The following is a 27,357-nucleotide window of genomic DNA, read 5'->3' on the forward strand; positions in this document are numbered from 1 at the left end:
AAGTTCATTAGCAGCCAACCCAGGGACTGCAGGCAGTATTTTATTTTTGTAAATGCTCTTGGTCAACTTGGACCTGTGCAAGGTGTTCCAAGAGGGCAGACCCTGCTCAGAAGAACTTTCCCTCTGTAAAGATAGGAAGTGTAAGGAGACCTTTGTGGTAACCTAATCTATGTTTAAAGTCACTTTGAAATTTTAGCTTGGATTATCTTAAATAATCTATGAATAATTTTTAAATATTAATCTATTAATCTATCTTATGCACAATGAGTTGCAGATAAAATTTGGAGAATCACAACCCATTCAAAGGGCTCGTACAAATCTGTATTACTTTGGGTTTTAAAAATCTTTCTGCAGGGTATCAGCCTCAAACATTATTAAAAGAGCCATTTTCAGGAAGAAGTCACACAAATTCACAGCAATCCATCTGTTCAACGCTTTCTTTCCTCAGTAAGGCTGAGTTCCAATGGCAACAGCTGGATCCTCGTTTCTGGACCTCCTGCAGCAGCTGCTCAGAGGGACAAGGAAAGACAGACACACAGGCTGGAACTCAGGAGAACTCTCCTGGCAACCACTGATGTCATTTCTTCCCTGAAGTAAAGGCAATATGCTGTTATTCTGCCAACAGGGCTGCACCTGCAGCTCACAATTTGCATCTCTACACAACTTACAAATTCAAAATACTGCGAAATTTTGCTTCTCTTCTGTAAACTAGGCAGTAAATCCCCACTTAGTTGCCAAAAATTTAATTGTCAGGGCTATGAATTAGGAAAAACAGTTGACATTCCATTTCCTTTTCTGTAAACAGTGTTTATGTGCATTTGCAAGGTATCCCTTACACCTGCTACTAAACAATTGCAATGGTTTCAGAAAGAACCATCACAGTACTCAGGTCATACAACGTATTTGACAAAAATATACAGCCTCAAATTTATTTGGGATAATGCAAAGATTAAGCTTAAACACTACTTTTCAAAGTGCAATCTAATTTCCTAATCTCTGCTGCTTTATGTAACACAGCAACACCACCTGGTTTACAGAGAACAACCTATTTTGTCAAGTTTACTATGAAAAAAATTTACAGAAATTCTGTTACTCGATTTTACAATTTATATCTGGCAACAGTATTTAAAACAACAGCAAAGACAGATACCACCTTACCCTAATTTTAACATTAATTCTTAGTTGTTTTAAAGTTCTCCTTTAAAATCTAAGTTATATGGGGAAGCGACAGGTGAGAAACATAAGATAAATGACAAAGAGTAGAATAAATGGGGGCTAAAAAACTTAGTTTCATGTAGGAAGCAGTTTCCTGGCACATGAATGGTGACCAGAGCCCAAGGGAGAGGAGAAACAAAGCCTCAGGTTACCCCCAGGAAGCACAGCTAAATCACTGCCAGGTCCACAGAATGTTGCCCACACAGCAACAACAAAAAGCCCCCTCAGGCCCTGCAGCCTTTGAGGGGCAGGAGAGCCCCAAGTGCCTTCAGCTTCCTCCCCTCCACCTGCCCTGCTAGGAAGCACAGCACAGAGCCAAAGCATTTGTAAAGAGACAAAAAGCAATTCCAGTGTCTGAAATCATAAGCTAAAGGAGACCTTTCAAGGAGAACACCAGAAGAAAATTTAGTTTTGATAGTCAACGAATCTTATAAGAAAGAACCCCCACCATGTATTAATAAAAACCTAAATTATTTCATATTTGAAGTAAGATTAGATCTTAGCTAGCCATTTTAGTATGAAATGCAAGAATGTTTAAATGTAAGACTAATTTAAAATTGCTTCAAATTTGGACAAAGCCCAACAATTATGAGATACAGGTTAAATGTAAGACAACAGAAGTTATAATTAAAAGTGTAGAGTTTAAACACAAAGATATCAGAAATTTAAGGGCATACTTCAGAAGTAAAACCACTTAGGAATCAGAGCACGCAGATCTAAAACAAAGTAATTTTTTTCTCTTGAATATGTCAAATATCAATAGAAAAATCAAATGTATGGCTGTATATTGGAGCTTAGCTTGATTCTGTGCAATATTCATCACACAGAATTGATTGCAGTGCAGCACTTCCAAAGCCTCTACAATCACATGACCAGAGCTGTGCAGAGGCAGAAACTTTAAGCTTACAGTGAAAATAAAACAAGTTTACTTGTCCTTATAAGCCAGCTTGTAATAATGAGTTTTCTACATGAATGTGGCACAGCTGCAATGCACGCTCCAGAAAACAAAAAATATGTAGGGAAGCTAGAGAGACAAAAAATAAACATGCCATCAGTTACTTGCTTGAAGCTCTTCTTTTTTCTGGGGCTCAACTGGCCAAAAAGGAGTAAATACACTACACCACACAAGAATCAGAAGACAAAAGCAGACATTTGAAACAGAAGGTAACACACTCATAAAACCTCGTCCTCATATTATTCTTAGACTTAAATGATCAGTCTCAATCAATACAATAATATGTCAAGCAGCAAAGTATGTGGAAAAAAATACTTACTCTTGTTTTGAATTAGTATTGCCTAGATAACAAACTTTCTACATTCTCCACCTTCTTGTCAAGGAAACAAAACTAATCCCATGAACATCCCTTGTGTCATCCACCCAGACGTGTCTAAATCCCTTACTCAAACTCCAGCTGCCCTTTTCCCAGCTCAGAACTCATTACTGCAGGAACACTACAGCATTTCAATTGAAGTTGGACTTCATTGCAGTTGCTGCTTTTTTTGGAGTAACACTGTGTCAGTGGCACAGAACAGTAACACAAGCACACTGGGATTCACTGAATTTAGATGTATGTGATGAAAACCCCTGAGTGGAGGAGTCCCACTGATGTGTCTGGAATCATGATTTCACCAGCCCTTACTGATAACTCCCTAAAGCTGTGCACAGCCTCCCACAGGTACTGTACACAACAGGTATCACTTCTGGGTGACAAAAACACCCCTGGGTCTGCAAAAGTGAAAGGGATTAATCTCAGCAACAAAAAATAAAAAGGTTTATATACAAAGGGAAAACAATGTCTTCACCCCTTACTGGAAAATCACTGGAAAAGACTTTTCCTTCCATAACTACAGAAAAAGTCTACTAATTCAGAAATAACTAAATGCCAAGGAACAAGAAACTCAAAGGATCCTCAGGCTGAAGTAGGAATACCCCAGTCCTATTTCTGAATAGACAGAAAGAATGAAGAAGGCAATTTAAACAAAGATTGGACTGAGTGGCTGAGATGTTAATTGAATAAAAAGAGAATGCTTTTCCCTCCATACTCGTCTGCAAGACCATAGGAACTCACAGGATTAGCAGTCTTTGTACTGCCAATACTGTAATTTATGAAAGGGAACAGCTTTCACACCATAAAAATCAGGTTATAACCAAGAGTGAGATTCAATTAGCAAGGAAATGTGACCTGAATTGTGAACAATGAGCTGCTGCATTCAACAAACAGAAGTTCTAAAATAAGCCAACCCACTCCAGGGGGAATTACTCTCCTGCCTGTAACAAACCAACCACTCAGCAATACCCTGTAATTTTGACAAATTTGCAAGGATCAAGCACTCTGCATGGAATATAGCTGAGGAGAAACCAGCCCTACAAAACCTCAGCTGGAAACGTGTGTGGTCGCGGTTCTGCAACATTTAATGTGGTTGCATTTCAGTACATTTGTTGAGAAGAGATGGGAGGAACCTCACACCCACATATGAAAGAAATTTTTTAGTCAAAATTCTCTTTGAAGTCTTCAAAATAGCACAGCCTGCAGGAAAAAAGCAGCAGTGATAGAAGGAAAAAAAACTTGCTTTCCAATTGGCTCTGCCTGTCAGCTTCCTTCAGCTTATGCAGACACTGAAGAGAACAAACACCTTCAAGGGCTGCTGCAAACTTGAGTAAAGAATTATTTTAAAACCCACACGTAAAAGGAAACGTGATCAAATAGTTTAAATTATAAATTTCAGCAGAAAGAAATGAGAAGTGGTTCCTTTGGGTTTTCTGTAAGACTCTACTCGTTCTTTCCCCCCAAACACTGCCAATTCTACATTCAATCCAACAAAAATTTGAAGAGTTCAGCTACAAGTCCCTTAAAGCAGCACTGGTTACTGCTGCTGTTTTGTAGGATTTAAGTTAACTGCAATTTGAGAAGTGTTTCCCACATACACTTCTGTTGTAATGTATGACTATTCTCTGCACTCAAAATAGACACATACTTCAGCATCTATATGACAAGTTTCCTTCCTCTCCTTGTCATTTAGAGGGACACAAAATCTTCCACATCCTCCACTCAAAAGCAGATCAGAAGTAGGAGTACAAGGTACAATCATAAATATGGAAAGAACATGTCAAAAAAACCCCCAAACTAAAAATAAAAATATGCTGCCTGTTTCTCACAAAAATATCTATTGGTTGCTTCAGGGGGATCTGACTTTGGTGGCACTTAAAAATCCACTTGGAGAACATCGTGAGAAACAATGCTGGAGTCTTCTGTGGGTCATTTCTTCCACAGTGGTTTACTTGCCATAAACAGGAAACTGGGTTTTTTCCTCACTTCAATTTTGAACAAATGTAGCAAATTCAAATGCAGATGAAGTCTTTAATTCCTTCTGGGGGATGGAGCACAGCTGAATGTGAATCTGCTGTGAGAATTCAGATTTCTCCTGCTCCTCAAACTGAGGCAACAGCGAGCACAAAATCCCCCTTATCAGCCACAGCACATCCCAACAACAGAGATATAACTGAAGGGGTTTCCCCACTCCAACATCCATGACTGGCACTGCACCAGCCCTGGCACCTCAGTGTGCTGGAGATGTGACAAGGGGCAGGGGGACAATCCAAACCAGCTGGAAGTTGCACCCTCACCAAACACTGGGAGATGCTTCAGCTCCAGGGGATTCACAAAACCAAACACATCAGAAGAGATGAAAGACCTTAAACAGCCCTGAGAACAGCTCATCCACTTCTCACACAGGTGTTTGTAGATCTTTTCCTGACCTTAACAGACCTATGAGGAATTTAAATGAACCCTGGATTCCCTGGGTACCAACCCAAACTGTCCTATATATCATCCAGCACAAGCAGACCAGCTTTCATTACTGTATGCTGACCAACCCCAGTTGCCAAAACCAGACAAAAAAAAAATCTAGGTGTCATGGGAGAGCAAATAAGTCTCCCACTACCAGAAAGAGTTACATGTTGCCACAGTGTTCAGTTTGCACATGAGCTACTTGAGCTTCTTTAGGTTCTGGACAGATCAACTGCATTCCCCCCTCTCTCTCCTCAGTGGTACAAACCCAGTGCAGAATCTTCTGCTGTAATAAAAGTTTTAATAAAGTCTCCTCTTCCATTATTGCCCATTTCCTGAGGCTTGTGACCAAAGCAACATCAGCCTCACCAACAGCTCAGGAACCATAATCCAAAATGAATTAGTTTTAGGACACAGGAAATCAAGTGCAGAGTTCTGTGTCCGATTAACAGCAAAGCTAAAAATGTTGGTTTCAGAGACTGAGAGAGGCCTTCTGACAGATCTCCTGACACTGAAAATGCCATGACACATCCTGCTGTCACAGTCCAAACAGCTCTGCAACATTTCTTTACTTGTTCAACTGTTTCAATTGCAAGCAAAGGAACTCCTTTCCACATTACTTAAATACTGAAATCCAATGGGTGTGCCACTGATAGCCTGGTTTACAGTTCCAGAAGACTTCAAAAAGCAAACAACCTCTGAGTGCTCTGCTAGAATTCTTACACGACCTAAGGGTATTAAGGCTTCTGTTATTAAGGTATAACATAACTCAATCTAATTCCTGTTTACATCTTCCCGTGATTTTTACAGGTACAACAGACCTAAGTTGTGATTCTCACAGAGATTCTGCATCACCCAGACTGAAGTGGGACTTTTGGTCTCCTTGTAAACCAACACCCTTTGTTCCCTCCACACCTTCTATCAAGAAGCTCATTGAGATTCCCCAGTGTGAAGCAGCAACACAGTACAAAAGTTAAAAATCTGATTTATACTGGAGCAATAAAACCAGTGGTTGCTTGGTTCTGTAGATGTGCTGGTGTTGAAAGGATGCAAATTAAGGTGGTATTTTCTGAACACAAGTTCTCCTCGTTCAAGTACATTTTATGGTAAAAGTTCATTGTTAGTACAAGTTCCACATGAACTTCTCTGCCAGTTTTTTATTCCTGAAGTCACATGAGTGAAAACAAAATGAACGCTCCTAATTCACTTAATTTCACAGAAATCCTCACTTGCTTCAAAAGGTCACAATTCTAGAAACTAAAATAAAGAGTTATAACCTAGGAAATACTAAAACCAAGTCACAAAGCAAATAAACAGTAGGTAACAATTCTTTTACATGTTATTTTGAAATACTCAGTTTTAGGATTTGCTATGTAACTGTCAGCTGTATGTAACTGCAAACACACTTGAACTTCACAAACACCAACATTTATCTGGTCAATATTCACGAGGTAAACAAGAAAACTTACCCCTCTTTCTGTGTGATGCTGCCAAATCCAAATCAACATTTCGCCTTCCACTCTACATTAAAAGATGAACAAAAGCCTCATTTCTTTAGGTGAACATACGTGGTGCATAACATTTAACTTTCATCCCTCCCCCATAAAAGCGAGGAAGTTAGCAGAGCTATAATAATTTCAATTGGTTTTTTTACCTCTAGTACTTTCTCTTCAGAATGCTGAACTGACCTACTGAAACACAGCACTAACCAAATGTTTCAGGTGTGTTTTCCACCTACAAGGAAATGCTGGTTTACTCACCAGTGAATAACCTTCCTCATCGGACTCTGGCTGAGACAAATCGGACTCACTCCTTGACTTAATCAGTCTGTAGCTGGAGCTGGTGTGGATTGAGCGACTCTCTGCTGTCAGACTTTCACTCCTGCTCCAGGGGCACACACATTTATGTGCACACAGAAAGAAAACACTGATATCAGACAAAAGCAAGAGTTGATAGTCAAGTTTAGCAGGTACCACAGTTCTGTTTGGGAGCAAACTATCACAGAACATCACAAGAGCACATTAAAGAGGCAAAAAGTGGCCTGATGGCTTTGGTTATGCTTCTAAAGGGTATTAGTAAACTTTGTTACTTCTTCACAGCCTGACTGGTCAACTGAACAGAGGCTGACCCCAGTGAGGGATCTCTAGTGCCTTGGTGAGTATTATACAGAGTAACAAACACTCTGAGCTGAGAGCACAGGAAAACAAACACAGAGTAAGTGGGTGACAAAGCACTGAACTTATTCAAAACCCACCCATAAAATGCATCCTAAAGTTGATATGCTGGAGATGAAAGGCACTTTGACAATGACAGAGGCAGCCACCCATGCTTTAGGGACTAGATCTCCAAAAAGAGGCAAAAAGAATAAAAGGGTACTGAATATATATAATCCTCTTCTATACTCCACATCAATACCTTAATTTAAAATACCAAATAGAGTTTCTGCACACTAGAAGCATAAGAAGATTCAGACTAGTAGCATCACCTACACAATTCCTGTGCTATATTCTACTTTAAACATAAAGATTGCCAGAAAAAAAGTTTCAGTGAGTCAAGTTTAGAATAAAAGTGTGTTACCAAGAATATCTCTGATTACAAAATTTAAAATAGATGATGTAGTACTTATACTATTTAAATTAAGCACTTCTTCCCATTCAATGAGCTGCCTGGCTTAATTTCTTTCTCTCCTATACCTAATAATAGTGTCTTACCAACGTCAGTGTTAGGAATACTTATAAAAATCAAACATGAACAACACTTTTATCAGAACAGGCTTTGAAACTTTTGTTTTAAACATACACTACAATTTTTTTTGACACTACTACACAGGACGTTGGTAAGGGTCAAGGAAACTCAAATACGGCAATAAAAAAATCCAGACACAAATTATAGGAAAAAGAAATAGGTTTTCCAAGTACCTCATGATGTTCAGACCACCTGATAGCCTGAACTATTCACCACTAAGCCCAGCTTTGAAACTTAAATAGGGTGCACACAGAATAAAACTCTTAAGTTTTAGTTAACGTGGACAAAGAAAATTGAGTAAAAATTGAGCATAACACTGCCCTAAGCAAAAGGTTTCTTCTAAAACAACTGTAGGAATCCTCAGGGGAAAGCTGAGGTTGTTCAATCAGCGATGAAGGGAGCAGAGACACACAAGGAGCAGAGCCCACCTTGTCATGAGCCCGATGCCCTCGGGGGTGGCCGAGGGCGGCTGCTGGGAGTGCCCGTCCTCCCGGCGCTTCTGCAGCTCCTCCAGGACGGGGCTCACCCCCAGGATCAGCAGGGCACACCTGTGGATCACCGAGTTGCAGGCAGCAGTGTACACATCCTGGCCTTCTGTCAGATCTGTGCTGATCCTCCTTTCCTGCTGAGACTGAGGGGGTGGATCATCAAGTCTAGTCCCTGTCCCAGTGCTCATCCTATCCCGATCCCGACTGCGAGCTACTTCACGGGCTGATAGGAAACATTGAAATATTTCTGTAACATGCAACACAAAAAGAAGGTCTTAACTTCTAGACAAAGCTACAGAGAATAAAATATTCATCTACATCTCGGGCCAAAAACTGCCCCGCTACAAAGAACAACCAATATTTTTCCAACAGTAAAAGAATACATTAATAATACAATGCCACCAAAGAAGTAATGCAAACAGGTCAAATGAAGCATTTACACAATGTTAATTTTAAAATGAAGAGGACAATGCACTTTGACAGAACACCAAACACTCCTTCAGTGTCTTACTGCAACCCAACTCCTGTTTGGATGGCATTAAAGAGAGAGAGATTATTTCATGTTTGCCTTTTAGCAGACCTATAAAAGTAATGCTTCTGTAAATTTGTATTTCAGATTCCAGTGTATCTTCAAGTCAATACTGAAACAGTTCCAGGCTTTTATTAGCTTTGGGCAGTACAATGAAGATATTATTAAAATTCTTAGCCTTCACTTTACTGAATTCTGCTGTTGTCTGAGGTGCCAGATTCCTCTAAAGAAGCTGTGTGAGAGATCTCCTCATCTCTGTCCAAAGACCTTAAGTTCTCTTGATTTAATAATTTTATTTTTAAAGATTCAATTCCCTTTTGGAAAGGCAGAGGTAAACCTAAATACTTCCTTCATTGGTATCAACAGTTAGAAGCAGCAAGGTATCAAGGACACCAACTGAACTCTGCATGGCAGGATCAGATTCCTTGGAAGTCCAGTGAAATAATCATCATCTTCCTACTTATTTGTGCATGTAACACTACTGACTGTCTGGATATTTCTGGACACATTTCCTTTATTGTGCCCAGAAACCCTGTCCAGGTGGAATGTGAGAACCCTGAGCGTTTGCCCAGGTTAACTGCATATCAAGCAGCAAAAACATATTGCATCTACTGAACTGGTAACACTTTACACCTTCTGGAACCATAAAGCATCTCCTGAATGTGCCTTCAGCTCCTCAGCACACCTTCAGGGAAGGCCACTGCACTGCCCATGCAATGACACACCACAGAAAACTAAAGGGATAAAACACATTTTGGTCTGTGAGCTCCCAAAGAGAAATACGAGAGTCCTAACAGGGAACTGTCAGCCAATTTTGCTTTTTAAGCTACATACACTCCACAGAAAACTTCCCAGGCCAACACAACTGTTGTCCTTGGGAATGCTGAGTTAATAACAGAGAAAACCAGCCCAGTGTGACTGAATGTGCTTCACTGAAACTGGAAAAATTAAGGATTAACTATCCCATTGAGCCAGATTACAAATCCAAATCAGTACAGTAACAGTTTGCAAGGTTTACCTTTTCCAAGCTATCTTCTGAAGAGTTAAACAACATTTTTAGAAAACCCCTGACAAAGTATTGCAAATAGTGTTGCAAATACCAAACTCTGAGATACTCAGACAGAAGCGAATTCCCACTCAGTCAGCCCCGTTATCAACAGCAGTTTTGTTTCCAAACTTCAGAATAACCTTATCCTTCAAAGCTCACTACAAAAAATACACATACAAACACAGCAAAAATTCTATATATAAATACTGATGAAAACTCGAAGATCTGTTGGCAAGAACTTCAGAGGAAACAATATGAAAGCCATTAGTCTTGCAGACAGTGCATGTAAGAAGTGTCAGGATATGGCAGATGCCCTGGGAATTGCCCACAAAGGCAATAATTGCCCAGTATTCCCATTCCCTTGCATCTGAAGACTTCCTTGAATCAATAAAAGCCCTACACCATTTTATAAAAATAAACTTCTCATGATGTTTATGCAGACAAATCTTTCACAATTTTTTAACTAATTGCTCGATTTTACCTCAAAGAGAAAAGGACACTGTCCTTCCAAAGGACATTATTGACACACAGAACTAGTACTTACTCCCAGCTGTCATAACTTCATGTTCTCTTTCCTCCTCTTCATCTTCTTGTTCCGGGTGTCCTTCCTCTCTGTCACGTTCTGCCTGCTCCTCCATTTCTGCTTCTTCATCAATTGTACGAGTAAAAGAATGTTCTTGAGTATCAACATCAGCAGATTCTTGGTTATCCAGCATCTGGATGGAAAAAAACCACAAATCATAAAGTGAAAAATTCTCACTGAAATGAAAGATGAATGTAAAAGGACACAGGTATTGAGTAAGGGGTTTTTCCTATCCAAAAGATAATTCTGATACTCTGTGAAATGAAAGATATCAGCCATTTACATTCAAGGCTCTACGTCAGCTGGGAAATTTAATTTTCCTTTAGTAACCATTACTCAGATTATTTACATAAAAATGCCTCCTTGGAATGCTTACTAAAGAGTCTACTGTCAAACTCTGACACTTCAGCATCAAAGCCTTTGGAAAGTCATCCTGTTGAATCATAAAAATTATTCCCTTAAAAAGAACATGAATACGATAAAACTTATTTGATGGATAAGACTGTTCCTTAAAGTGATAGTAAATATGTTCTCATTTTTCTTCTTAACAGTTCTGCATTTGCAGTTCTTTTCCTCCCTTTTATTTCCATGAAATTACCAGATTTACATCCCAAAGATTAGCATATGAGGTGCACAGGAAGCTTAATGGTCTTAGAACTTGAATTTCAATTTTTTTCTGATTGAGTGGATATAGTTGAGTTGATGCTTTCCCTTAATCTGAGGATAGAAGTGCTGACCAGCAAAATACATATTACCCAACAGATAATTTTCCAATGCAGGAAGCAGCTTTAAACAGTCCCAAGAAAGCAAAGCTTAAAAACATGCAGTTACAATAGAGGTTTTGGAATACTTTAGAAGATAATTAATCCTACAAAACTTGGAGGAAAAGCATCCCACCAACATAATTTATCTGCAGAAAAAACCTGGTGGTCTTGATAGCAGCACATCATGGTCACCATTTCTCTGGCTTATTTGCCCTCCTCATTCTATCCTCAAGCCTGTGTTTGCCATGCAAATGCAAACCAGACACTTTTCCCCAATACTATTAAATCTGAAACAACAAATGTACTACGTGCATCAGATTTGCTGTGCTGCATCTGCACAGTAACTGTGAGGACTTCTGGGAGAACTTACTGAACACACCCAGTGCTTTCAGAGGTGCTGAATGTCTTGCAGACATGTCAGACCCCTAACCTGAGAAAGCAAGTGGCCAAGACACATATCCCCAATATTAATTAAGTAGGCAACATAAGCACATGGTTTTAAAGAGCATCACTAGTGCTTTATAACATAGCCAAAAAGCCTCTTAATCCTCATGTCACATTAGAATTTTGTTGGTTAAAAATATCTTGCTTAAAAATCCTATCACAGAAACCTGAATCCTGCTTTAAGGCACTTTGTAATGCCCAGCAGGCCCCAACCCGGAGTAATTCCATGAACATTTCCATCATCAAATCTGCCCTGGCTTAATGAAATGATTCAGGGGCTGCCATCGTGCTGGCTGCATTCCTGCAGGGCAGAATGCAATGCCACACAATCATGTAGGGCTGACAAGGACAGGTCACAGTAAAGCAATGTTAGGACATAATCCAAGCAGGGAGGAAGGAAGAAGAGGTGAGTAAGGCAGGGAAGGGGAAGAGAGAGGTACAGAGATCAGAGGCCCAGAAAACTCAGCTGGATTCAGGCATGGCAGCCAGACTAAGCTGTGGCCTGTCCAACACAGCTAAGCCATCTCCAGCTAAGCTCTAGGCCTTTATGGCCCAGCACACACAGGGAAAGCCAGGCCTAAGGCTGTGCTCCAGCCAAATGCTGCCAATCAACCCTTGGCTCCAACTGATTCAGCATCACATGTACTACAAACAGGCTCCTCATTATACTCTGCCCATTTTCATTTGAAAACTCCTGAAAGATTTCAACAAGACACAATGAAAATACCAGCGACAGATATGAAACCAACATTTTGTCATATTTTCTGAATACCCAGTAGAGCCTGAAGAACTGAAAGGAGATTTCCAGCCTTACCCATCTGTCTCTTGAGGATGATCTGGTCTGAATGAGTTCCATGTTCTTGCAGGCAAGCAAACGGCTCCGAACCTTGTACACGCAGCGGTAAACTTCTGCCAGGGCCTTGCCAGGCTGGTACCTGCCAGAAAAGAGACCCAAGCCAGAAAAGAAAAAAAATCACACAAACTGCCTTTCAAGAATTCAACTGAACTTTTAAAAGCAGCTTTAAATGACTTGCCTGCTCTCACCACAAGCTTGACTAAGTAAACTCGTGTGCTTCAGAAGAGCTGCAAGAACAAATCTGGACACGGTGTCTAGGAGTGATTCATTACTTAAAGTTGCAGTATCCCAATCTGAAAAGAGAAAGGATTCATCAGAACTGGCTGTTCCCAACAAACAAAAGTATTTTCAGTGACATCATAAAAAAAATCTTCACCCCTTTAAATCCTTCAATTTAGCAGTAGCTTCAATGCTTAAGAAATGTTCCCCATCATTTACTCATACGCACACGTCTCTTCAGACCACTGTGGGTTTGGCTGCTCAAGGTCCTTCAGTCTGATGGCCAAGGGTGTGCACACCAGAGAGCCACCAGAGAGCCAGGGTGTGCACCCACACTGCCAGCAGAGAGCCAGGGTGTGCACACACACTGCCACCAGAGAGCCAGGGTGTGCACACACACTGCCAGCAGAGAGCCAGGGAGCAGAAACTAGGGTGCAACCTGTCTTTCAAGTAACAATAGCAAACTGGAGCTGTTCTCTTCTGGGCACAAATTCACATGGATCTCGTTTAGAAACACACAGTAGTTGAGACTTGTTGCTCTTTTACACGTTTGAAACCACATTCCAGCATCATTTCACAATTTTGCTTATGATGGAAAAGCCTTATCTCCAGCAGGAAGGCCAACTGCTCAAGCTTAAAAGCACAAGCTTCACTGCTAATATTACCAAGAGACATTTTCAGGTTTTGAAATGAAGGTTCAACCAGTATTTTCAGGAACTGACTCCCTAATTTCAAAAGAACTTTTCCCCATTTCAATCTTATTTTCATAATGGTTCCTTTTACTCGACTACAAAATAGCCAAACTGCCAAGCAAACCTCCACAAAGCACCATCATTTTCCACAGGGGGGAAAAAATACTGTCCCACTCCCTTAACAGTATCTTTTAATCTAAATATCTTTTTCTATTAAATGTTATCTATGAATCCTTGCAAACTGCTGTAGAAATGCCAAAAGCTCACCTGGCCACACACAGCTTATCTAACATACCTGCTCCTCAGTCAGCTTGCACTGTGAAGAGCAGAACCACATCAACTTCTAAAGAGCCCAGCTCCATAGCCAAAATTACACATATCAGCCCACTCATCTCACATTTTGTAAACTGATAACCAGCAGGTTTTTTAACTGGAATTCCTACTCCTGTGGAATTCTCTAAAAGAACCCCCTGTGTTGCTCTCAACAGGCACACAAGGCCACTTGCTGTCTTCTTCATCCCTCTCAGCTTGGCCAGAGCTACAGAAAATTATCTCTGGATACTGCAGAGTTACAGTACTACAACAATATTTAGTGGAGGTCATTAAAAGGAACCTGGAAAGCTTGAGCAGGAAAACCCAGATTTTAGGTTATAAGCATGAGGAACTATTAACACTGTAAGGCCAGCCTCCCAGAGACCTGACAAACAAAGGGTGACTTCATTCCATTCCCAACATATTTTGCAAGTTACTTTGCCTTTCCCCATCTCCTCCCCATTAATTTTCCTTTTTAATTGTCAGTTTTACCCTGCTCTACTCGGAAAACAGAAAAACCAACAACTGAGTAAGCAAACAAGAGTTTCTTCTTACCAGGTCAGGGGGAAAAACAACACTGAACTACATGTTTGCCAAACACTGAAATCAACTTCAAAAGAAAGAGAAACAGCAGAAGAGAGATTGTGGAACATAACAATAAATTATTTTTCCTTTTGCAGAATTAAAACTTGTTGCCAACAAAAATCCAGGACTGTCCTAGGAGTGTAGTTGAGGCATGTAATATATGTAATATGCTTTTAACACACATACATTTTCAACACCTTACCTTTACTAACAGCATAGTCTTGCATACTGATCCAGAGGCTCCTGGCTGGCTCTTTTGTACAACCCAAGGCCAAATCAACATAGACTGTAATCTCAGGTCTCAGCTTATAGTCAAAGGGCTTCTGCTCCTCGTTTCCAGACAGGGCCACTTCTAACAAGGAGCTCATGCATTTGTCTGACAGAAGGGAAATACCAAGAAATTAAACTCTGCAAATGTTGAGGATTATATACATCTACCTAAAAGCACTCTACACTTAGCTAAAAAAAAATAAAAAAATCAAGACATCTCATTGTCCTACAACAAATTTACATTAGACAGGGAAGTGACTTAAGAGTTACAATTTACATAAAACCTACGGAGATTTAGAAACATTCTCCAACTCCACTTCAATAGCATAAATCTGTATCACTAAGTCCACCTGAACTGCACAGTTTGCAGTTACTGTGTTTTGTAAATAAGTCTTGAAGTCTACTCAGAACCAGAGAGGATGGGAACAGAGATGTGAACTAAGGAAGAGGCCACAAAGAAGCAGAAGCAAGGGCACTGTTCAGATAGGAAGGGATGACTAGAATATTAATGCTGAGTTGTTACCAATTCTGGTAGATCATCAAGACTGAAGTTTGTTATTAATAGTATTGTTGCTAATTAATAAAAAATTCACTTTGCAAGTAGAATGTAAGATAATATTTTCCAATAATTAATATGAAAAACTGAGCCTCTGGTGTGCCTGTTAAACGCTGCTGAGCATCTAAGAGTTAGACACTTAAAATTAACTCAGTGAAGACTGTGTTCTTTCACTGAGAAATTGCAGATTTTTTCTTCCCTGTGCATTTCCAAGACCCTTTGTAAACTACATCATACACTTAAACATCCATTTTGCAACTTTTTGCATTACTCCACAAACACACACCGACGCTGAAAGACAACCCCTGAGTGCACAGACCCATTCAAAACATCCCCAGACATTTCCCAACGGATCCCAGATATTTACAACGACCAGGAGACACTGCATTTCACAGTTACCTAAATGAGGAATATCCATTTCCACCCCATCACTGAAAAGTGGAGTTTTGAGCCAGTAGGCTGTGTCCTGTTCCTCAGGGGACACGGGAGGGCCCTGGAGCATCCCCCCAAGGCACCTCCCAATGAGCAAGGCCACCGTCCTCTCCAGGTCCACGAGCCACACCCAGGACTGGGCAGGCTGTGGCAGGGGCACTCCAGCAGGGTCGATCAGCTCAGGGCCACCTGAAAGGATTTGTTCTCAAATCAGGCACAATTCCAAAATCAGCAAAACTAACAGATCTTGTTCATATTTCCCTGTTAGTGGCAGATTTGCCCCTCAATTGACTGAAGGAACAGCAGGTAAGAGGCTGTTAAGAGGCCACTTGACATGGTAACTGCAGCAGCAGCACAGGCCATCACCATTCCTGGCACAGCTGCTCACCAAGGAAAGGCTCCTTCAAACTCTGCCCAAGAGTATTTTGTCCAACACACACTTCTTTGTGTTCTGATAAACATGTACAGATATAGGAAACAACTGGAAACTGCACTCAATTAAAGCAGAAGTACTTCACAGCAAGGGCCATTAATACATTTAGGAAATGGAAAAGGAGATGTAGCAAGATACACAGCTTAAAGAAAAAAAAAAAGCCATCTTCAAAGGGAAAGTTAAACTTCCACTACAAAAAGGTGTCATTCTTTACTTTTCAGATGAAAAGCATGTTATTACTCTCACCATGAAGAGGCCACTGTAATTCTTGATCTTCCAGAAGGGCTGCAGCAGGCAACAGCCTGTTGAGACGATCTAGAGGTGGCAGCAGATCCAGCAGGTAACTCAGCAAGGGCCGGGCTACCGACACTGGCAGCAGCAGCAAGGAGTTGACAATCTGGGAGAGCATACTGCCAGCAGCTGAGACATAGATCACATCTGCAGGGGGGAAAGCAAAGCTCAATTACAGTTACACAGTTATATTCCAAGCACAACAAGGCCATTTAGCAAGGCAAAGAATTGCATAAAATACCTCAGCTTTCTCAAAATGTCCCCATGGCACATGTTGAATTGATGGGTTTAACAATTACTAATCCATTTTGTGTTTTACTAACACACTTTTCAGTGATCACAAAACCAGCACTTTTTAAAAGAGAAATCTAGAATTAACAAAACTGCCTCTGTGCATGATTGTTTCAATGTCTTCTCCATTCTGTATTTTCCCTGTATGTCAAATGTTGTACCAAAAACATGAACCAGATGCCATCCCTGGGTGGACACCTAATCTCCTCTTTTGGGGGACCCTGGGGATGTCCACTTTATGCAGATACAGGAAAAACAAGGTATTTTGTTATTCAAATCTAAGCTTACAGAGCCATCAATACTGATTTTGCCATGAAGATTTACCTCTCAGTTTTTCCCCAACACTACCATTCCAAGAGCTTTCCTTCAGCAGTGTTGCAGAACGGGAATAGATATCTGTGGCATGAGGCAACAAAAGCTGGAGGTGTTTGTGGAGCAGAGCCACACTGCTGGAATTCTAGAAGGAAACAAACCAACATAAGAATAAGTCTGTAAATATATTTAAAGGGTTATTTAAATTAGTTTAGCTTTCAAATACTCAGATTTACAAGAGGAACCTTACAACATTCTGATGCTTATGAATGCTGAATTAGTTTTTTCTCTCCTAAATGATAAAAATAAGGACACACACCTCACTGACACTGTTGATGTGGCAATAAGCCAGCAGCTGTTTCTGCAGTGAACATAAAAGCTCATGAAGATGAGCAGGTTGGCTGTTTTCTGATGATGATGTACCTAGTAAAAATTTATCACTGTTTTTTTCCAGTTCTCCAAAGGCTTGGTCCTATTAAGACAAAAAGGAGGGGGAGAAAAAGAACAATTAACTGTGCTTCAAATGCCATGAAACCTGACAATCATCTTAAAAAGAAACTTTTATTATCTTTACTATGTGCCAGTGGATCATGGGATAACCACAGCTAAAATTACACTTGTTTAGAAAGTCATAGTAGTGATTTTGATGGCTGTCAAGTGAACACTTCCCTTCTGAAAAGGTTTCTTTCAGAGGCAGCAATGTTTTTATTCAACTCCCCAAGGCTAACTGGGTGAAAAACCCCACTCCCTAACCTGGCCCCCAAATCACAGTATGTTAGAATAAGTAATAATTTTTAGGATCTGTTGGGGGCTGACGCATAAGATGTTCAGTCAGGTAATAAGTATAAGGTAATAACCCTAGTGAAGTTAATTAGACAGATTCATGCTCCTGGTGTCTGCCTATTGTTCCCTGGTGGCTGAGATTATACTGACTAAAAACATTCCATGCACTTCTTGTGTTACATTCTATCTGCCAAAAACTTCGAAGCCAAAGCAAGAGCAATAAAACAGTCTGATATGAAAGCAGCTGCAGTTACATAAGTCATCTTAAACAATAAATACCACTATAATAACACAAAAAACATATTGTTAGAGATGATTTAACTGATTTTAGTCCACTTCAGGACAAATACATATTGCACTGCTACTTTAGATAAAAGAAAAAGAGCACCATTTTCTTGAGATAGAGAAAAAAAAAATTAACCCTTCTACATATCCAAAATTCATTACAATTTTAAAAATAAATCAATTAATTAAAGGCCTATATACATACTGTATAAAATCCCAAATTTCTCAGCAGAGTCTTCATTAAGATTTCAGCCAGGTGAGTGTCTGGGTGGCTGCTCTGCACAGCATATGTTTGATCAGAGAGGTTTCCATAGCTGATACACAGCGAGGAGGTTTCGGTGGTATCTGAGGGTGAGCTGTAGCCAAGCAGGGAAGCCACGTGGGTGTGATCCTGCAAGCTTGTCAGAATTATGTCCAACTGCATTCTCTAAAGAAAAATGTTTAAAGGCACAAAAAACACTCTTTGTTAATGAGGACAGAATAAATAAGGAGCTATGAAGGGAAAAGGATTAGACGTAGTTACAATGAAAATATTGTAACGGGACAGAGAAATAAGCTGGAGGACTTTTCCAAAAACCTCCAGGTTTTCCTGCAGATTTGTAGTATTAAAGAACAGATAAATATTTCAATTAGATGACCATACCTAATACCATACCTTAATCTGAGATTAAGAGGAAGATATTAGACACTGGACTAAATGCTTTCTGCAGTTTGTTGGACTTATCTGATTATTTGGGGAGTTGGTGGGGGACACACCATTTTTCTAGGCTGCACATTGGAAAAAGGGTAGAAAGCAGAACAAGCACACATGAGACCAAGAGAGGTGGCAGATGAAGAGTAATGACCTTCACCTTCAGTGCTGCTCCCCACTGCTGCTGGAAAACCTAAACTTGTTCTGCCCTAGTAATTGTCAGGGGGTTTAGTTCGTACCAATACTCATCTTCACAAATCTTTAGAAAATCAGAATCAGAAGATTCTGCTTCACAGTTTCAGTATCAAGTGTAAGCCAGTCTCTTCCTTGGTGTATAAAATACAGGACTTGACCAGGATCCTGTGTGCACAGAACTGAACAGTACTTTTGCTCATTCTTTTAGTCTGAGATACTGCTGAAGTTTCAGTTCCTACTGCTCTCAAGGACAGGAACAGATGTTCCTTGAATCTTTTTCCCTCCTTTTGTAGAATACTGGGCAACCATCCTAACCTGCATTAATTCCTGGTTTTTGCATTCAAGAAGGAAAAAGACAAAAGGAACACTGCAGTCATCTTTGCAAAGGAGAGTGAAATCCATGTAGCAAAAGCATTATACAAGTATTCTTCACAGGAAATAATTTTCTATTTCCAAGACATGTTAAATCTAAATAGTTAAATCCAAATTAAAAAATATCTGCTCTTTATACTTGTCTGGATACGCTGACACAGCAATTCCTAAGCAGCCAACATGCAGTGCTCCCTGTCTCACTGGACTCTGGTTTAGCCAGGCTACCTCCAGCTTTTGTTATGCTGGGCTTTGCACTGCACCTCACCAGGAATGTGCTGGCACTCTGAAAACAAGGCTCACCTCAGTTCACAATGTTCCAGCAGAAAAAGCCAAAGCAAACCACAGCTGCTTTCAAAGCATGGCATATTTTTACCTGACCTTACCTGTCCTTTTGATAAGCTCTCCCATCTATCAGGACCCTGGGGGAGAAGGGAATGGAGCAATTCCATTCTCTCTCGCAGTGGAGGAAGCAGCATAGTTGCTCCTACTGACAGAGTCTCAATTACAACCTAAAATTAGAGCAGCAGAAAATACTTCTTCAGTAAGGAAGGGGGAGATAATCAACTCACTTGTATCTTTAAAAAACACAGCAGATCACCCATGATATATCCAAAACATCTTGCCTAATTTCATTTAACATCAGAGTTCTATCTCACAATAGCACACTAATTTTTCATGCTGTGATGCAAAGACATGCAGTACATTGAAGAAGTGAAATGAGAGCAACAAAAGCTGCTGTTTCCTGTAAGAGTACATCTTAGGAGAATTACTCAACTGAGTTAATTACTCAATCCACAACACTAACATTTTAGGCTCATTATTGCAAGGAAGACTAATTTAAAAGTTACAAAATAAAGCAGCTTTCTGACATTCTTCTGCAAACATTCTCCTCTGCTTTCCCATCATAAAACAGTGATGGTGACTGCAGGTTTTACCTGTCACGAGTAAAACCGCTAAGTCAGACTCATGTTCATCACAGTGCCAACTGCTGAAAGTCAGACATATCTCTAATTGCACGAAGAAAGAAAGAAGAGAGAGTAGCACAGTTTTCACAGGCAAACAACAGAGCATGACTTACTTCCTGAATTTCATCAGGGACAGAAGAGTCCATCAGTCTAAACAAGAGATTTCGGAGAGGCCCAGCCTGGCGGCCCAGGATGCTGGTGGCTACACCCCCAGCCAGTGCAAGTGCAAGGTGATTAGAAAGCAGCTTCAGACACAATTTAAGAAAATTGTGGTGTTCCCTGCAAAAAGAAATACATCGCTGTTAATCTCTCCTGCTCCCTTTTCACTTATTTGTGCACTAAGCTTTCAACTCGCCTTTGATATTTTGTACTAGGAAAGATAAGTAAATTACAGTTGGGAGTTGGAAGAACCTCCTCTGAGAACCTTCTGCCAATGTGCTTAAAAGAACAAAAACCAAAACTAGAATGGAAAAGTGTCTTTGTGGACAATGGTTCCAAGAGGCATCCACTTTAGAAATGCAGTCCCATGAATCAGGAGGCAAAATCATCCAAAAATACACAAAGAGGCAAATGTATTATTCATAGAGAAGAAAAATAACTTTTAAGAAGTAATAAGTGTAATCTTCTCTCAGAAGATTCAGGAGCACAAAAACTGGGTTAAAAACAAAAGGTCAGGGTATTAATTTCTAGTCTTTGTAAAAAACTTCTGAAAAACTGTTAAAGGAGTAAGAACTAACAAAGCAGAAACAGTAAATGCATTTCAACTACATAGAAAAATGTGTTTCAAAGGAAAACTCTGAAATGAAGCACTTAATTCAGTGCATAATGAAAAGAAACTCCAGGCAAAAGATCCTGCTACGTTTGGGGCACTGCAGAGCTCCTGAAGGAGCAAGGAAACCAGACTTATGCTTGTTAAAGAACACACTAAGCAAGACTAAGCCAAGCACCACTGCTGTAAAGAAAAACAAAATAATTATAAAAATCTGTAACAAGCACATGCTGTGTGTACCTTGAGGAAGGAAAAGGAAGAGGGGGGATTTCACTGTTGATTTTGTCACAGTAGTGCTCGAGGAAAGAGCGGAGATGTGAGAAGGTACTTTCTTCCAGGTCTACACAGTAGGGTCTGTGCCACGCCACAACCTGCCTGCAATCACAACCACAGGAGATCACCCTCTGGAAATACTCCAACTGCTTTAATGAATTAACAGCTCAAGCAGGTTCAACACACATTTAACCAGTTTTTTCCTTAGAACAAACCAATATGAGTATGGCAGACTAACTTCCTGACCCTCGGGGGTATTTTCTGCTCTCTTCGCTGTAAAACTCTTTACAAAAAAACATTCTAAAGAACAGGAACACCTACAATGCTATAAATATGAAGCCATATGCATTTAATCTGACTCGTGCAAAGGCTGCCCAGTACTCACAAAGCTGGTTTTAGCACAAATGTCAGATTACAGAGACCTTGACACAATGCAGGGAGAGCTCAGAAGCAGCAGTGCCACTTAGTACTAATTAAGTCTCACTATTTTCTGAATTGATAGCTCCTGTGAAAACAGGGCACTTGAAATTCTTCTTGAATTATCTTCCAAATAATAAGCTTTTCTATGCCTTTGTGTTAGTTTATATGTAAAACTATACTGGTTCACTTCAATCACTTGCTCATGTCTTTGGTGCAACAAAGTATTGTTCACTTATTGTACATTAATAACCAAACGATTTATTTAGGCACCTGGTTTCAGTTTAGGTTAACAGGTTACAGAATTTTTTTAAGATGTTTAAATCCACCTCAGCAACTTGTCTGAACTTCCCCTTTCCCAAAGTCTCCTGCTTAGTGCACTCCTTGTTATACTACAGGAAACTTCCTAAGCCATAAGAAGTCCCTTCAGAAGCAAAAATAAACACTGAGTTGTTTCACCTCCCACTGCCTAACTTCTCAAAATTTTAGTAAACAGAGGTCTAACAGCAGGTAAGAAATCTTCATACACAAAGAACTAATACCCAAATCCTTGGTGCTTATATATTTTCACTTGCAATATCCAACAACTGGAGGAGAAGGAAGAGGAGAGGAGGGAAGACTCTCCAGCCCAAAACATTCCAAGCAGAATACTTGAAACACATGGTGTGGTTAACACCTTCAGGGAGTGGCTAAATGTATCCCAAAGTGGACTTGTATAAAAAGCAAATGTCCCCAGTGTCATTGTTACCTGTCCCTTGGAAGAGCTGTCCAGGCAAGGCTGTGGGATGTTCCTGCTGAGATTTGTTGGATTGCAACTCCATCTAAACCACTTACTTTCTTCGGTTTGGTGATGGGACCAGTGGAGTTCCCCTGACCACACTGTCCCATTGAATTGTTACCCCAAGCATAAACTTCATTATCTATAAACACAAACAGAGCAGAAAACCAAACCTGAGACACAACCGCTTTGGATCGAGAGGAGGATGATGCATTTTTACACCTTGTTGTTCTTACCATGAGAAAGTGCCAAGCAGTGACTGTCCCCAATGGAAATGTCCACGATCCTCGTGGCAGCCAGCTCCTCGATGAGTTTGGGCCTGAGAGCAGTGGCCTCCGAGGAGCCGCAGCCCAGGCAGGCCCCGCAGCCCCACGCGTACACCTGGAGCAGAGCAACACAACCCCCCAACATCACCTCCGACACCTCCTGAGCTTTTGCACATCAGAAATAAAACTTTGGGTAACACCTATGTTCTAAAATACACATACATTTAAAAAAAACCCCTATTAAATCACCTAATCACCTGAGTTGGTTCATGCATTAAGAATTACAAGGATTTCGCTGCTTTTTGTTTCCTGGATCCAATTTGATTTTTACACTGGTTATTTTTATTAACCTAAAAATAACACATTTTCTGTGGTTAAGCAAGGATCTTGAAAAAGTGTATTTTCACATGACTCTTCAGCACATTTTGAATTACTCCAGCACAGTAGAAACCTCAATCTCTAACCAAGAACTTCACTGTTATTTAAGTACTAGTTGAACATTTTCTCAACAGTCAAAACAATAAAAGCTGAAGTAATGTGAACCCACAGCATCTCCACCAACTCTCATATTTGGAGTGAAAAGTGGTTTTTGCCTACCTGCCCCGTTGATGTCAAGGCAAGTGAAGACTGGCTCCCAGCACAAACTTTTCGAATAAACATTCCTTGCAAGGCTTCTATAACTTTAGGTTTATATACCCTGTTTGTATCACCATGACCAAGTTTGCCTACAAAAGGAGGAAACACAACTGCAAGGTATTTTCCATGGATAAATAACAATTAGAAGTACCCCACAAAGAATTCTTCTTGGATAACCAAAAACATCAGAGTGGATTTTTAAAATTAAAACCTGTTACAATTTTTACAAAACCTATTCTCTTTCAATTACAGTCTCAAGGAAATATATATTCGTGACAGTGTATTTTAAAATTTAAATATTAATCCCAGGCAGTTAAAATGCAACAGTTTCTAGGATGTGAATAGCTACTGTCATATCACCAGGGAATTTATTTCAAAGTTATCAGCACAGCATTTTCATTTGAATTGTTCATGCATTCACTGAGCTTTCTGCTCTGTGAAACTCCTCCTCTCCCCTCCCATAATCCTTTTTAAACTCCATAATCTTGCAGTCAAACTTCAAATATTGTATTCAGATGTTATAAGAATCCTTTTCTTGTACAGCTACCAAACAAAACCAGAACCAAAGTGCAAGGAGCACCGAAACTCTGAGGTAGACAGAATAACCCAAAATTACCACCCAAATGGTACTTTTACCTACCATTGTCTCCTCCTCCAAATGACCACACTGTTCTCCCATCTTTGGACAGAGCTATGGTGTGTGAACTGCCACAGGAGACCTCTCCCACATTGCTGATATCTTTTACCAGAGTTGGAATGTTGCGGCTGTTGCTGTCACCGTGACCTACGGAAAAAAAGCAACACGTGTTCTCCTTTTGTGAACCTTTAAGTTCCATTTATCTTTTGCAATCATAAAGATTCTGCAAATCCCATGTGTTCTGTGCTCATCACAAATGACAGTTTCTGCCCACTTTGTGGAAAGATTCACAGACAGGTTTGGAAGCCACCTGTGGTAAAGGTGCCACTGAATCCTAAGGCTATTTTCTACCTCGCTGAAAAAAAAAATAAGGAATTACTAGTACAAGTGCCTTTAACAGCAGTTGATTAGGCAGCTATACATCCTAACAGTGGGCAGCAGGTCTCCTGAGCAGCAAGGGGAAGCTGCAATAAGGGCACACTGTCATTACTGTCACTACTGCACAGCCAAATCACAGCAGCACCACAGCTGGCTGGGGACAGTCACAGCCCCAACTGGGCCTTTCTGCAGAAACCACACATTACAGTATCTCCTGTCCCAGAAAATGTTTCATCTCTAAGAAACTGCAGAAATTCTGCAGATATGGAAGAAAAATGGAGAAGAGGGGGAAAAGAACAGTCCATCCAAAACTGATTAAATATGAACAACGTACTAAATGTCACCTTTTAGCTGCTCACTGGAACTCACCACTGCACACTCCAAGACCCCCAAAGCACATCAAAACTCCATGTCAAGGAGAAATATTCTCAAGGAGAATATTTCCACATTTCCCACCAAAGTTGTAAGCTAAACCTCTAACCCAGTGTTCTTTTCTCCCAGCAGGGAGAGGCTCAGCACCTCCACTGATTACCTTGGAAAACTGTGACAATTTAAGCTGTAAAACACTGTCCTCGTCTTCTGCCCCGTCATTTACTTGCTCTCACCCCTCTATACTTGGTGATGGTCACATTCAGAGCAAAGACAACAGAAAGGAACTAAACTTGAAGCAACTTGCCCAACTTGAAGCAATTCTCTATGCCAAACCTGCTGGTTCAACTGAACCTGCTGGAGAAGGTGTTTCCCACCAGGCACAGCAGCTGTACAGCAAAGGTGACCAGACAGACACAGCAACTTGCAGCAAACAGTAACACTGGCTTTTTGTTTCAGTTAAACTGCATTTTTAAGATGCATTAAGGTAAAAGGACATTAAGCCAATCTGGCAAACAAAGTAAAGTGTGCTGATTATTAAAATGAGACCCTTGATACTATTAGTCAGGTATTCTTGACTGTTCAAAGAACTATCCTCCCACCACACTAGAATTCCAGTTTATTTAAAATGTCTACTGTTTACATTTCAGTAGCATTAGCAATCATATGCAGACTTATGAATAAAAGCAACCTCTCCTGAAATTAAAAATATTTTTAACAAATTCTTTGTAAAATTAACTGCATTAAAAGCTTTTAAGAGTCTCTGCACTAGTCACCTATATGCACACACCTGCATTATGTGTGTATGTGTATTTAGAGTGGACAGTTAGAGAACGAGGCAAATAAATGTACAGAATCCTTACCAGACACAGACATTCTTCCAAAAGCATCCCCTGAAATGTTAAACTTACCCAGTCTCCCAAAGTCTCCCTCTCCCCAGGTATAGAGCTCCCCATCCTCTGTGACAGCAGCGCTGTGCCTGTATCCCGCTGACACACAGACAACCACCTGCAGCACAGGCAGAAAGAAAGATTCACTTTTTACACAAACCAAACAGGAAGTCTGAAAGCTTCTGAGAGTCAAGCTTCAGAAGCAGTCTATGCAAATTAACTTGTTCATTCATGTGGATCAAAGCCACACACAAGTGAACCTCTGCAATCTTTCCTATTCCTTATTTGGTTAGTAGAAATAAACACATAAAAAGGCAAGTTTCTATATAAAACTGCCAATGATTTTTTTATCAGGCAGCTTTAACATGATGATATCCTGGTCTTAGAGGAGAAAAAAGAAGCATCAGTGGATGTTTAGAACACTGGTCAAAACACAGACAGACAGGGAGGAGAAGGCCTTGTAAGACAACACAGAACCACTTTCCAAATGAAGTCACTAAGGAGCTGTAAGTCAAAGTCCTGATGTTCCAGTACCAAAAGCAACTCTCTCCTTCCTGGAACGTTTTACTCTTAAGACTATGAGAAGGTTTCCTGACAATGCCATTGTCCACATCACAAGCTGGAGGCAACCACAAGTTCTAGTGTTTTGCTGAAAGCAGACTCAGCTTCAAAGAGAGGTCTAGAAAAACACACAACTTCTTCTTAAGATTTTATATATTTCATATTTTACACAACATCACAACTGAACAGAACAAAAATAGGTGTTCTACTGTACCAAACATACCTTTCCTTGCAGGGGACCCTGAATAAGTTTGGGATATTTCTGAGTTGAACTATTTCCATGTCCCAGTTTTCCATAGTCACCATCACCCCAGCTGAAGACTTCCCCTTCTGTTGTAAATGCTAAAGTGTGGCCATCGGATCCTTTTGAAGATGACACCTTTTTAATAGACCTATGAGGCTCAAAAGTCAGTTTTTTCAGTGTGGACTGATTATTGGAGTCACCCAGGCCAAGTCTCCCATAACTGCCTTTCCCACAGGCTCTGACAGAACCATCCGTAGAAATGACAAAGGTACAATATTGTCCAGCTTCAATCTACAAAGAAAAAGTTCAAATAGTGAAACACAGAGATCAGATAAATGCAAAATTCACATAGAGGTCTAGAAGCTTGTATTTTTTTAACAGTATGTCAGGTTTCTTTATACGACCTTTCCATACAATATAATGTAAAAACATTGGGCTGCATTCAGATTTCCAAAAGTCACAGAGGGAAATCTGAATTTGTCAAGAGCAAAACCAAAAAGTAGCAGCTTGATACAGCACTGTAGGTCTGGCTTAATTTTAACCAGTACCAAGTGATAACATTACAGAAATAAGCCAAATGCTAAAACTCCATTCTCATTTGACACTATACATTTTAACGACATAAACATCAAAGAAATAAGATAAAAGTTTTTAAGAGAATAAGAACTTGCCTCTATTGGAAAGTCAGAGCTCAGCTGACAAATGACCCAACAGCAAATCAACTAACCCAGTAAAAATTTGCTATAAGAATCTTTAAGTGCCAAGCAGGTTCAAATCTGAAGCATAAAGGCACATATAAAACAGCCCCACACAGGTGTCAGACTGCACAGCCACAGCCCTATTTACTGGGAATTAACATCCAGACAACCCTAAAACAATTATCAATTGTTTGATTAATTAACAATTATCGGTTGTTTTAGCTAGAAAACTAAAGAAAAAATCTTTATCTCAGTGCAAAAAAAAAATCACATAAATATGTTAGAGAGGTGTATACT

The 27,357-nt window shown here is 40.1% G+C and overlaps 1 protein-coding gene across 10 annotated transcripts in view; it reads right to left on the bottom strand.

The window, feature by feature from the left end:
* HERC1 (HECT and RLD domain containing E3 ubiquitin protein ligase family member 1) overlaps positions 1-27,357 on the bottom strand; it is a 102,208-nt gene that overhangs the window by 47,256 nt on the left and 27,595 nt on the right. For 5 of the 10 annotated variants that reach the window (XM_064668365.1, XM_064668367.1, XM_064668366.1 and 2 more), the window contains exons 5-26: positions 26,342-26,653; positions 25,579-25,675; positions 23,924-24,067; positions 23,245-23,372; positions 22,618-22,762; positions 22,352-22,523; positions 21,154-21,288; positions 20,258-20,423; positions 19,563-19,688; positions 18,127-18,348; positions 17,173-17,325; positions 16,866-16,998; positions 16,206-16,397; positions 15,494-15,715; positions 14,471-14,644; positions 12,639-12,753; positions 12,419-12,539; positions 10,358-10,529; positions 8,177-8,483; positions 6,764-6,929; positions 6,473-6,524; positions 2,265-2,330 (exon numbers count right to left, since the gene is read on the bottom strand). In XM_064668365.1, the coding sequence (XP_064524435.1) occupies positions 2,265-2,330; positions 6,473-6,524; positions 6,764-6,929; positions 8,177-8,483; positions 10,358-10,529; positions 12,419-12,539; positions 12,639-12,753; positions 14,471-14,644; positions 15,494-15,715; positions 16,206-16,397; positions 16,866-16,998; positions 17,173-17,325; positions 18,127-18,348; positions 19,563-19,688; positions 20,258-20,423; positions 21,154-21,288; positions 22,352-22,523; positions 22,618-22,762; positions 23,245-23,372; positions 23,924-24,067; positions 25,579-25,675; positions 26,342-26,653 (3,520 nt within the window). The remainder of the gene's footprint in view (positions 1-2,264; positions 2,331-6,472; positions 6,525-6,763; positions 6,930-8,176; positions 8,484-10,357; positions 10,530-12,418; positions 12,540-12,638; positions 12,754-14,470; positions 14,645-15,493; positions 15,716-16,205; positions 16,398-16,865; positions 16,999-17,172; positions 17,326-18,126; positions 18,349-19,562; positions 19,689-20,257; positions 20,424-21,153; positions 21,289-22,351; positions 22,524-22,617; positions 22,763-23,244; positions 23,373-23,923; positions 24,068-25,578; positions 25,676-26,341; positions 26,654-27,357) is intronic. The other 5 variants (XM_064668373.1, XM_064668372.1, XM_064668368.1 and 2 more) reach the window with 4 other exon arrangements.

Source organism: Pseudopipra pipra, chromosome 12 (genome assembly GCF_036250125.1).
Source record: "Pseudopipra pipra isolate bDixPip1 chromosome 12, bDixPip1.hap1, whole genome shotgun sequence".
NCBI lineage: Eukaryota > Metazoa > Chordata > Aves > Passeriformes > Pipridae > Pseudopipra > Pseudopipra pipra.